At 41.6% G+C, this 12,023-nt stretch overlaps 1 protein-coding gene across 5 annotated transcripts in view; it reads right to left on the bottom strand.

The window, feature by feature from the left end:
- The window catches only part of MAST4 (microtubule associated serine/threonine kinase family member 4), a 567,608-nt gene that overhangs the window by 5,506 nt on the left and 550,079 nt on the right, over positions 1-12,023 (bottom strand). For all 5 annotated transcript variants that reach the window (XM_030322252.1, XM_030322263.1, XM_030322258.1 and 2 more), the window contains 3 exons: positions 11,163-11,392; positions 10,511-10,633; positions 1,199-1,335 (listed from right to left, as the gene is read on the bottom strand). In XM_030322252.1, coding sequence (XP_030178112.1) covers positions 1,199-1,335; positions 10,511-10,633; positions 11,163-11,392 — 490 coding nt within the window. The remainder of the gene's footprint in view (positions 1-1,198; positions 1,336-10,510; positions 10,634-11,162; positions 11,393-12,023) is intronic.

Genomic DNA, 12,023 nt, shown 5'->3' with positions numbered 1-12,023 from the left:
CGTGTGTGTGTTTTATTTGAGTTTAATAAATGCAATAAATGTACTTGGGTTAAACAATGAAATCATTTTATCAAGTTCCTAATGACAGACAGCAACTCCCCTGCTCCGCCCTTGGCCCACTCCCCAGAGAAACCGCTTTCTACTCCTTTAGCTACTTCTCCTATTTGTCTGCATATTGCTAAGTAATCTCGTTAAGTTTTCGTTTTTCAATTTTAGAAACGATCTACTGATTTCCTAGGACAGAAGATGAGAGTTAGGCTCTTACACAACCCCCTTCCACCTTCTGACCAAATACACTTCCCCCTTTTCTACGCCTCCCTCTAGAGCTAAAACAAAACTTTCAGTTAGAAAAGAGGCGGAGCTTTTCTTTTATATTCTAAACACTGTTCACAGCTAGGCCAGCGAAGCATCATTCCATTTCCTTTCTTGCAGGACTTTGTCTTTCCTGGAGTGAATAAGTACCCCTTTTTCATTTGCTTCTTTCTCCACATTTCTGTCATCAAGACCCCTCTTACTACAATCAGACACATTAGATCCAAGCGGGCCAAACGGGGATGCTGCTGTGGTGTCACATGGGGAGCCCATCCAGACAGGTGCCTGGCAAGAAATGTCCCCACCAGAAACACACACACACGCATCTTGCCGGCGTCTGCAGAGAATACAAAAGGACTCACAGCGCCTCCCAGATCGCAAATGTGTAAGCCAGTTACATCGGCAGTCAGTAAAACAAAAACCTTTATTTTTAAGCTTATGTGGATGCTTTTTAGATATAGTTATTTTAGAGTATCTGGCATTTAAAAAAATAGCAATTGTTAAAAAAAAAAAAAAAGCAATCGTTTGTTCTCAGATAATGTAAAAGACATTACTGAGTGTACATTTAATGCTAAAAACTGCCTGAAGGTCTGGGGCCTCACATTCAACTCACCTGAAATCCAACAAACAGCAAAGCACTGGTCATGGTACTCATACAGGAAAAAAAAAATGCGATCTGAATTCTTCTGCGATCTAACTATGGAAATCTTTTCACTGTGAAAAATGCTGTTATGAATGTGAACTTTAATGTATTAATATTTGAACCACAGCACCAAATTTCTCACAGAAAAATGAGTCTTTCCCATATATAATTGTTTAAATTAGGGAGTAACTTTCGTCCAACACAGGCACATTAAAACCCCACGAAAATCCTGCTTTAACTAACCTTTCTAGACTTTCTTTCTTCTTTGATTTCTTGCTCCGCCTCACCATCCGGCTCTTACAGCTGTTTCTCCTGGCTGGTCCCGTCTTGATGGACGTGTTTTCAAATGGGGTGGTGGTGATTGAGACCTTATTTCCACTCTATAAAAAAAAAAATGGGGTGGTATTAAAGGGAAAATCTGGGAGCACACAGGATCAGAAGTGGGAAAGTACGTTCAAAAACAAAGATACGTAAGGACGTACATACAAGAGCCTTCCATGTCTAAATAGCCTTTTAAGCAGTGGCACCCTGACAGAACACGAAGGCAAAATGTCCGGTTTCTTTGAGAGGGCAGGCTCTGGACTCCACAGATGTGAGTTCAATCCAAGTTCTATGCATGCCCTGAGCAGGTTCCTTCTCCTCTCTGTGCCTCAAACACGTGCACTATCCAGCAGCAGAATCACACCTATCTCACAGGGGCTCATGTGTGCATTACCCGGGATGGAGTTTGTAAAGCCTGCAGCACCAAGTATGACACAGGCAAAGGACTCTATAAACAACAGTGATCTTCATCCATATGTAGTAAGTATAAATGAGCCCAGGGGCTGTCTGTTGTTGGTTGATTTATTTTTCTTTTTTCTCCTTTTTGTGTTTTTCCTTTGACCTCGAAATCATAGACCAGCAAAACTGAATGAGACTTTTATTTTTAATTATTTTAAAAGATTCCTTTGCTGGCATCATAGAACCTGTCAGCTTGCAGAGCTGGGAAGTTTACGCCAGCGAGTACAAAACAGCCTTTCTTTAACCAGGTCATGTATGGGGAGGTAACTCCTGGTAGAATTCTGGCACTTTCACTCACTGCTGGGACAGGGCTTGCCGGGCAGGCCCTGGGGGTCGACAGAAGAGTGGAGTCAGAAGCTAGGCTGAGGGGCGCCCTGGGCAGATGGTAGAACTGATCCCCTTTGCTCCAGCATTAATGACTTCTTCTTGAATTTCTTAATAACCAGGGGAAAAACATGTCCTTTCAAAGTCACAGATGGCCCTGATTACCTCAAAAAGATAAGAAGTATAAGGAGCAGGGTCTTTTAAAAGGTCTATGCCCCCAAAACGCCTAGCAATTCAGCTGTAAGTGGTACTAAGAGATGGGGAGTTAAGTATGGTGGGGGCAGGGACCAAACCAATGGGGATTGATTGTTTTAATGTTAACATCTACCCACACCACCAGCTCCCGCTGCTCCAGTTTGGGAAGTAATACATGACATTATAAGAAGAAATTGTAAAATAAAAAAAAAAATCATTGAGAAACTTACTGCCAGCTAACACTGGTAATACTTCAGTATATTTCCTAATCTTTTTTTAGGCATGTATGAATTACGCATGCACACAGACATACGTTGTCAACAACTTTAATCTTAATTAATCTAATATTTAGTTTTATGTTGTTTTTCCATTTCTCATTATAGAACTTGAAAAACCTTCCCCACATCACTGAATAGTCATTAAGAACATAATTTTGGGGGCATCAGGGTGGCTCAGTTGGTTAAGCATCCAACTTTGGCTCAGGTCATGTTCTCATAGTTTGTGGGTTCAAGGCCCATGCAGGGCTCTGTGCTGACAGATCGGAGCATGGAGCCTGCTTCAGGTTTTGTGTTTCCCTCTCTCCACCTCCCCCCCCCCCCACCATTAGTGCTCTCTCTCTCTCTCTCTCAAAAACATTAAAAATTTTTAAAAAACTTAATTTTTATTTGCTGTATAATATTCCATGAGATGGGTGAACCAAAATTCAACTATTTTCCTACTGCTATTATTTCCTACGTTTCAGTTCTTTTAAGACTTGCCATAAATATCATCCTCCATAAATCATTGTCCTAGTCTCTGTCATTTCCCTTAGATTACATATGTGAATCAAAGGGTCTATCCAAACTTTTTAATTTTTTATTTTAGAGACAGAAAGTGCATGAAAGGGAAAGAGGGGTGGTGTGGGCGGGGAGAGGGAGAGAAAGACAGAAAGAAAGAGAGACAGTGAGAGACAGAGAGAGACAGAGAATTCCAAGCAGGCTCCACACCCAGTGCAGAACCTAATGTAGGGTTCAATCCCATGACCCTGGGATCATGACCTGAGCTGCTATCAAGAGTTGGACGCTCGGGGCGCCTGGGTGGCGCAGTCGGTTAAGCGTCCGACTTCAGCCAGGTCACGATCTCGCGGTCCGTGAGTTCGAGCCCCGCGTCGGGCTCTGGGCTGATGGCTCAGAGCCTGGAGCCTGTTTCAGATTCTGTGTCTCCCTCTCTCTCTGCCCCTCCCCCGTTCATGCTCTGTCTCTCTCTGTCGCAAAAATAAATAAACGTTGAAAAAAAAAAAAAAAAAAAAAAAAGAGTTGGACGCTCAACGGACTGAGCCATCCAGGTGCCCTAAACCTCTTAAAGACTCTTCGTATATACTAATACACTATTTTCCATAAAGTTTATGTCAATACATACTTTTGCTGGCAGCACATAAAGACTTTTCTTACCACAGGTTTGTCAGAACTGAGTATTAATGTTAAACACATTGTCAATTTTATACGAATAAACTGCAACGAGTTTTAATCTTCATTCTTTGACATTGTCTCATTTATTTTGGTCATTCCTATTTTTTTTAGGAAATGACCTGTTCATGTCTTACATCCACTTTCGTGTCAGTAACTTTAGTATTTTATGAATGATTTTGGAGGTTTTTTTTGTGTGTGTATTTAAGAACATGTAATCTCACACCTAATGTCGTAATTGTAAAAAAAAAAATAAGATTTGAACTGGAACAAAAGAAAAAAAATATTCTGCAAGAACAAACTGTACATTCTATATGCAAATGCCGAAAGTTCAAAAATAAACCCTTATCTGACAAAGATTGATTCTATTTCTTGTTTAAACAGAACATTCAGCTTAAAAGCATGAAAGGCCTATGAACAGAGGTTGTGTGGAAGGAGATCTTCTCTGCACAAATTGAGGGAGGCCATACTACAATTTCAGTTTCTCCTATATGCCTTAAGTGAATGAAAAAGTAACAAATATGGCTGGAGTTCATCTTTCACTGCAATTCTTTCAATCCTTTTCCACATTCATACGCAGAGTAGACACAGACAGCCATCATATGTCCACTGGGGCTGTCCCACTGTGCACGTCACTGAGCCTGAATCCAATTCCACCCTTTCTAGCATAATTCCCCACTGGTTTTTCTATCTTTATCTGTAAGAGGCTAACAAGGCCATTCAGCCTTTTTAAAGCACATTTTGAGCATTAAAGCATTATTTCCATATATTCTGTCACTTTATTTTCACCACCAAATTATGAGGGCTGTTTTGTTTTGTTTTTGTCTTTTTTTTTTTTCTAATACAACCTTGTGAGGTGCGAATGGATTGTTACCCTTCATTATAGATGAGGGAAACAGATTCAGGGATGCTGAGTTTCCTTCTTTCTCAAGGTCACAGAGCCCGTCTTAAGAGCCCACACCTGGCTCTCTGCCCCTCACCCCCACTGCCCGCTCCTCACAGGCATGGCATGACCTGATCGTCCTCCACCTTTCCTGCCCCTGGCAGAGTAGATGGCTTAGACTTAACAGGTGGTGGCGAAGGAACCAGGCTCTGGACAATATAGGGAATGATCGATGCATCAGACTGTCAAGAAGAAATGGAAGACATATAAAAATAGCATAAACGTTGTATGAAATAAAAATAAATGATGAACAAATCTCATCAGAAAAGTTACAGCCAGGGTTCTTAAATCAGAGCACATCACTGCGTTCTGTACAAATGTTCCCTTCCCCTATTAAAAACCAAACCCAGTTTTCTTTTTCTTGTTTCTATATATGGCAGAGGACAGTTTGCTTGACCTATACACTCAGAAAACTTCCCTAAGGAGGAACTACAGACACTCAAGATGCAGAGTGCAAATATTTCACTGGGAGCATTAACGATCATGCAAATGGTAAATGACGGGAAAAATAACTTAATCCACAATAGGGTGAGAATCGTAAAGCCTGCCACCTGGTGGATCCATCAGCTACATGGAGGGCTGCCTGAACTCAGTGCAATGTGTCTTACTGGGTCAATTTATCCTCAATACATTCTTCTGAAGGAGCGAACTCTTGTAAGAGAAATTCTGTGGCACTTGTTTAAAAAAAACAACAAAAAATGGTGCCGGCGGATTGTTAAATGTTCAATTTGTTCACTTTTACTGTAAACTTGGTATAAACTGTGCACGGTGCGAGGGAAATTATTTTAAGCTGGCTGAACTGAATACAATGGCAGGCTAACCATCTCTTCTCCTCAGTCTGGCTCCAGGTTAACTTCTCAGTTGGCCTTGGATAGACTATTTTTACATTCCTTTCTCTGCGACATGCACATGGGGAATGTCACGCTTTCTGCAGGCCTAGGTCTTTGCTGTGACTCACATCCTCCACAATCCAGCCCCAGCCAGCCTGCACACTCCATCCCATATACAAACCCAGGCTCCAGTCGCTTGATTTGTGTACCTCAAGCACTCTGAGCTTTCTTGGCCTTGCATTTGCACACACCCTCTTTGTTCTGCTGAGCCCACCCTGCACTCCCTTCCCATACACTAACTCTCCACCCATCCTTCACAGCCCTGAACAGATAACCCCTGTTTCATCCCCCCTGGAAAGCCATCTCTCCTTCAGAATGTGGGCTAGATTTACAGTCGGCTCCTTATGTTTAACACTTTGTAGACTTGGTTTCGCCACTGGTTTTCCACGTACTCTGGTGGACTCATGCCAAGCACGTGCTCCAAAGCCACACTGTGGGGGTGCAAATCCTCTTTTCTGCTCCTTCCTAGCGGGTAGCCTTGGGCTGCTTTGTTAAATTTCTGCTGCTTTCATTTCTTCATCCGTAAAATGGGAACAATGTTGTTTACAGGACCTGCTCCACAGCAAGTGAGGATTATAGGGGTTCAGCTACATAAAGCACTATTACCTAATATTCTTATGTGTTGTCTCTTGTGCGACTGACCCTTCAGTATCTAACACAATGCTCTGCACGTTTTTAGGACGTGGCGAATATGTAAGGATGGTCATAATGACACTATTTGATGGCCTCCATTTTCACATCTAAAGGCTCCCCAGAGTTCATAGAAAGGAAACTCTTGAAGCAGGGACTAATGAAGTTTTAGGGCTGCTTTTATGTGCTGGGTATTTAAACTAATACTATCCCCAAAAAACAATCTGGTTTACTTGAGAGTTTCCCAGATTAGAGAGGTTAAGCCGGGCATGTTATCATGTGCGTCAATACGGACTCCATCCATCGCTGCAGTGAGTGCACAGAGATTTCACTGCTCTTACAAAGTTCTTTTAGAAAGCTACCCAAAAGCAGAAAGGAGGGGATTACTTCCTTGCGGCAGGACCAGTGTGAGGCAAAGCTGAAGGAGCACGCGGGAAGGGATTCACAGAGCCAATGGGGAAGTGAACTGGAGAAAACACATTGATTCTGTAATTCCATAGATCTATGATGAGAAGTGACTTTGGACAAGCTTCCCTGTGGATATGAGTTAGTGCTCCCATAGCAGGTCTGCTTGGAAGGTGTGAGAGTAAACGAGACCACATGTGAAGACATCAAATGTGGAAAATGCTTACTCCGTTTGCAATCTGAAAGATATTGTACTGCATACGAACTTCTAAACAGATATATAGCAGCCTCAAGTGGTGGCTCTTCCACCTTTTTCCTAAGGTGCCATGACATTTCATGAAGTAGTTCGCAAGTATAGAACACGAAATCAAGAGGGGTGCTTGGGTGGCTCAGTCGGTTGAGCGTCTGACTTCAGCTCAGGTCATGATCTCACAGTTCGTAGTTTGAGCCCAACGTTGGGCTCTGTGCTGACAGCTCAGAGCCTGGAGCCTGCTTCGGATTCTGTGTCTTCCTCACTTTCTCTCTGCCCCTGCCCTGCTTGTGTGCTCATGCTTGCTCGCCCTCTCTCAAAAATAAATAAACATTAAAAAAAAAAAAAAAAAGAACATCAAGTAAACAGTACCCGAGAATACCAAAATATAGCCACTACCCTGATGTTCCATGAGTGATGTCACGAGGATGCCCAGTGTTGATCCTACTCCCTTTACACGCTGTCCAAGAACCGCTGTTTAAATTTGGAAGAAAGCTGCATGATTACACAGTTCACTGGAAAGATAATTAAATCCCTCGTATCCTTTTTGTTTCATTACATTGGTCGCTCCTCTCGAGTGCTTCCTTTATGAAGCAGAGGCAGGACCCTCTGCTTGGCTCTGCGACAGAGCAGGCCATGGCTCCGGAGGGTGCCAAGGCTCTCCAATACGGCTTGTTTACACAGTTTCAGAGACACACTGACTACATCCAGGAATCAAGGTGCTCCCTAACCAGAGGAGGACAAAACTGTATGAATGGGATTGGATTTGGCTAAGACACTTTGCCAGACACCTTCAGGAGAAATATACATTCAAATTTCACAGAAGCAGGCTTTAAAATCCACGATCATATCTAACACTCCATAAAATAAATTATGGAAATAACCAAATGTCTCAGCAAGATAAACAAATGCCTATTTTCTAAAGATATATACACTTCAGTTTATTATTTTTTCTTCTGATTTTGTGAGCAGACCCAGGAAGTGATAGGAAGATAGGTTGTGGATGAAGTGATGTTGCATGTAACATAATACTGTTACAAAGAAGGTAGAGAGCCAAGCTGATGTTACCAATGAAAATCCCCTGACCTTCTTTTAAATGCTAATGCGAAGACTGGAAAAAGCTCTAGCAGGATGAATAACAACTAAGAAAACCTCACTGTAATACACAGACTTATTATCCAAAAGAAAGGGTGAGCTCCTAGAACAGATCAAGGAGCATTTTAGAGACATACAACACTTCTGTCTGCCTACTTCGGAGGAGCCTAACCTACTTCGGAGAAGCCTAAGGCATGTGTATTGGATATGAAGACAGAGGGAGGGAAAAATCCAAAACAAACTTTCTGGACTCTTACTCACAAAAGGTCAAGGGGCACCTGGGTGGTTCAGCCAGTTAAGCATCCGACTCTTGGTTTCGATTCAGGTCATCATCTCACGGTCTGTAGTTTCAAGCCCTGTGTGAGGCTTCATGCTGTCAGCACAGGACACTCTCTCCCTCTCTCTCTGGCCCTCCCCAGATCTCATGCTCTCTCAGAATAAGTGAATAAACTTTATTCACAACAACAACAACAACAACAACAACAACAACAACAACAACAGGGTCTATCTGTGAGCCAGCAATGGGGCACCCCTGGACCATAGGAGCAGGTACTGTGAGAGAATCTGCTGGTCAGACGCATGAGTCTTTATATCCCGTCCAGAATTTTGTCTTGCAAAGCCCGAAGTCCTATCAGGCGACTTTCACAGACAAGGGATCCCAATGCCCTGCCTCCCATTTCTTGGATTCTTACTATGAGAGAGTTGTTGCATACCAAGTGGACAAAGAATATTACCAGGGACAGATGGTGATCTAAACTGAAAACCTCAGGTTGTACCCACGGTGTCAACTCTTTCTGTTCAATAGCCATACTTGAAAGTATAGACTAACCCCAGCCCTTTCAAGCTGACTGACAAACTGAATGGCCTGCATATTAAGACATGAGTCAAGACCAACAAAAGTAGAAGTGGGGTATTTGACCCCCTCCATGGTAACTTTCGGAAAGAAAGCAAAAGAGGACCCCAGCATTCACCTCAATTCCACGAACATTTATTGCGTACCCACCTGTATATCCTAGGTATTGGGTAAATGCTGGAACTACATGGGAAGATGTCCCCTGCATCATCAACCGGTAGGTATGAATGACAGCAAAGTCAGGCGCCACCCCCTACAGACTTTGGTTTTGAGCCCAAGACCAAAATTTAATTAATAATGTGAATTAATCAGTGGCAATAACTTTCCTACAACCTGCTACTTCGCAATGGACCTCTGAATATGCCTGCTATTACTACTCTCAGAACCTAAGCCAACCCTAATCTTTTGAAGAATACGCTCATATTAGCTTGGGGAATGACAGAAAAGGAGAAAAGTCATTTAACTGCACTTATTTTTGGAAGGCTTAGCACACCCACTTCTTTGTAGTGCCTTCTAAATTTCTAATTTTCTTTCCTGTTTCAATTCAATGAAATTTCTCTGTGATGTCTCTCCCCACTCATAGAATATTCTCTCCAAAAGTATAACATTCCTCCCTCTGCGACAGTCCTAAGTTAAACTTCATCTGCTTCCATACATCTCCTATATCTCCCATATTTCTCAAAGGCAAGGACTATACCTTCATTCCTGTGTTACTAATATGTGCTATGGCACTGGGCTCAGTGCGAGTGCTCTGAAAAGAGTCTGAATGTACATTATCTAAATGGCAGGTACATATTTATGTTCTGTCTCTCAACAGACTGTAGTTTATCTGAAACCATGGCTCACACCTCTCTGTATACAACTCCCTTACAGCCCCTTTCAGTGCCCAAAAAGCAAGAGGTCATCCATAAACCTGCTGATTTGTAAAATAATCTTACAACTAGAGACTCTATTTCTGATCACTGACTTCTTTTTCTGAACAAATTTAAAATCAAGTACAAATTCGTCTTTGTTTTTACAAGAGCCATATTTGGAGCTATAACTTTATATTCTACCATCAGCAGGTGACACAGCAAATAAGAGAACTGAAGGATCAGTGTAGATTTTCTCTCTCCACTCATATTCACGCTTCTTGTGATCTTAACTCCATGGGCTTTATTCAGCTTACATTCAAAACAGAAAATGTTCTATGTTCAAACTCATTTGTGTGAGGGCCTAATGATTACTAGAACCCCTTCCTCCATTGCTACTTACTTCTGACATCTACAGTGTATGTGTATATATTTCCATTTCTATTTTTCAAAGGAAATCCAACTCTTAGACTGAACCTTCAAATCTGACCTCATTTTCATACCACTTCATCTTCCATTGTACTGGAATAAAACTTGCTGAATGGCCCTGAAGAAAACCATCTTTAGGACAGGTGACTTCCCAACAGCTTTTACTATGTAAGGCTCATAAAGTGAAAAAGAACTCTTGTTATTCGTAATTTAGAATAAGAAGTTAAATTCAGAAGTGATTGTGCAGATAGAAGGCCATGTTTTTTCATGATATATAGAACCAGCAAATTCATATTATCTGTTTCTTCACCTTTTATCAGACTTTAAACCACTGAATACTTCCTCAGTAATAAGACTGTTTATGCATGCATCATAGAGAATTCTAGAACTTAAGGAGAGAACTCTTGGTACCAGTTCTTTCTGATGACCTTTACTTGTGTGGCATGGGCATAAAAAAGATAATACCTTTAGCAAAAGCTCTATAACTTCCGTGTGGACAAGTCCATGCACTGGTTCTCCATTGATGTGTGTGATCAGATCCCCAGCCTTCAGTCCTGCTTGGCATGCTGGACTTCCTTCTTCAACATTCTGAAGTCCAAGAAAAGAGTATAGATTGATCAGCCAACAAATGGCAACCTTAACATCTACTGTTTCTTCTGGGACAATATTCTGGGTGAATTAGCAAATGATCCTAAGCTTCTAAGAGGAAATCAATAAGGCATGGTTATTACTCCTTTTCTGACAGCATCCTAAAATAGGACACTTACTTACAAAATTTCAGGTGAGTGGGAAAGGTAGTTAGTTTTGTTGGTTTTTTAATAAAAGAAGCCCAGGAAAAAATTAAAAAGAAAGGTGACAATAGGACCATCTTTGACAATTTCTACCATGCTGGTATGCAAAGTGGACAATCAAATATGAAAACTGGACAGAATTATGAGAAGTTATTAGTTTTCGCTCAATTCAATGCCACCATATAAAGGGAAAGGGCATGAAACAGGTCCCAAAAGCCAGCTTAGCAGAAAAACTGTTTGCTTATAAATATGCCTCAGCCAACTTATTCATTGTCCAGTTTGGCTGGGAATGAAAAGTAACAAGGATGAGAGGCTGTTGATCTCACCCAAACAATATGGTGCACTGTATAGATGTCGCTGTCTCCCACATACACCCGGATGGCTCGGATGGTAAAACCGTAGTTTTTCCCTGAACTGTGGATCACAATGGGCTGATGTGGACTGCCAGAAGCTCCTGAAGAATCTCGGCTGGGAGAAGAATCTCGTGAAGAAGAAGGGTCCGAGGACAGGGAATGGGGGGACATTGGACTTCCCAGTGGAGAAACGGCAAACATATCTGCAACACAGAAGCCAGTCATTAGAGCCGATGCTGATCACACAAACATCCATGCAGCCAGCCCGCACTGCATGAGCCCTGCAATGATGGGGAGCTCAGCCACACAATAAATCCATTCATTTCTCATCAAGAAATAATATAAAAATATTTATATTGCTAACTAGGATGGCTTTCCAAACAGGGGATATTAAGAAGACTTCAAAAGTGTCTGTACTGCAACTAATTTTTCAGTGAATTCTGTGAGGTTAGAATTTCTTCATTCTCTATGCTAATTAAAACACACACAAAACTTAGTCCCTACCTGGCTGGGATAGCTTTAGTTGGTATATTTTGTTGTCCTTAAACAAATCAGAGATGCACAAATTTCAAGTATGCCTTTACACAGAGAAGACTGTGGAGACTATAGTAAAAGATTCTCAGGCTCCAAATCAACAAATTTAACATGGTCCTTTTCAAACATACGTGGTCAGGAAAACAATCCATCAAGTTACCAGTTCCTTTTTACAGTACTACTGAACTAGTACTCAAGTGATTTCGATCAAGACAACAGTGAAATGTCAATTTCTTTATGAAACAATCACTCCTAATTATTATGAATACAACTGATCGCTTCCTACAGTACCTACAATTC

This window comes from Lynx canadensis, chromosome A1 (assembly GCF_007474595.2).
Source record: "Lynx canadensis isolate LIC74 chromosome A1, mLynCan4.pri.v2, whole genome shotgun sequence".
NCBI lineage: Eukaryota > Metazoa > Chordata > Mammalia > Carnivora > Felidae > Lynx > Lynx canadensis.
The sequence above is the reverse complement of the archived record's forward strand: the minus strand, read 5'-3'. Positions and strand labels throughout refer to the sequence as shown.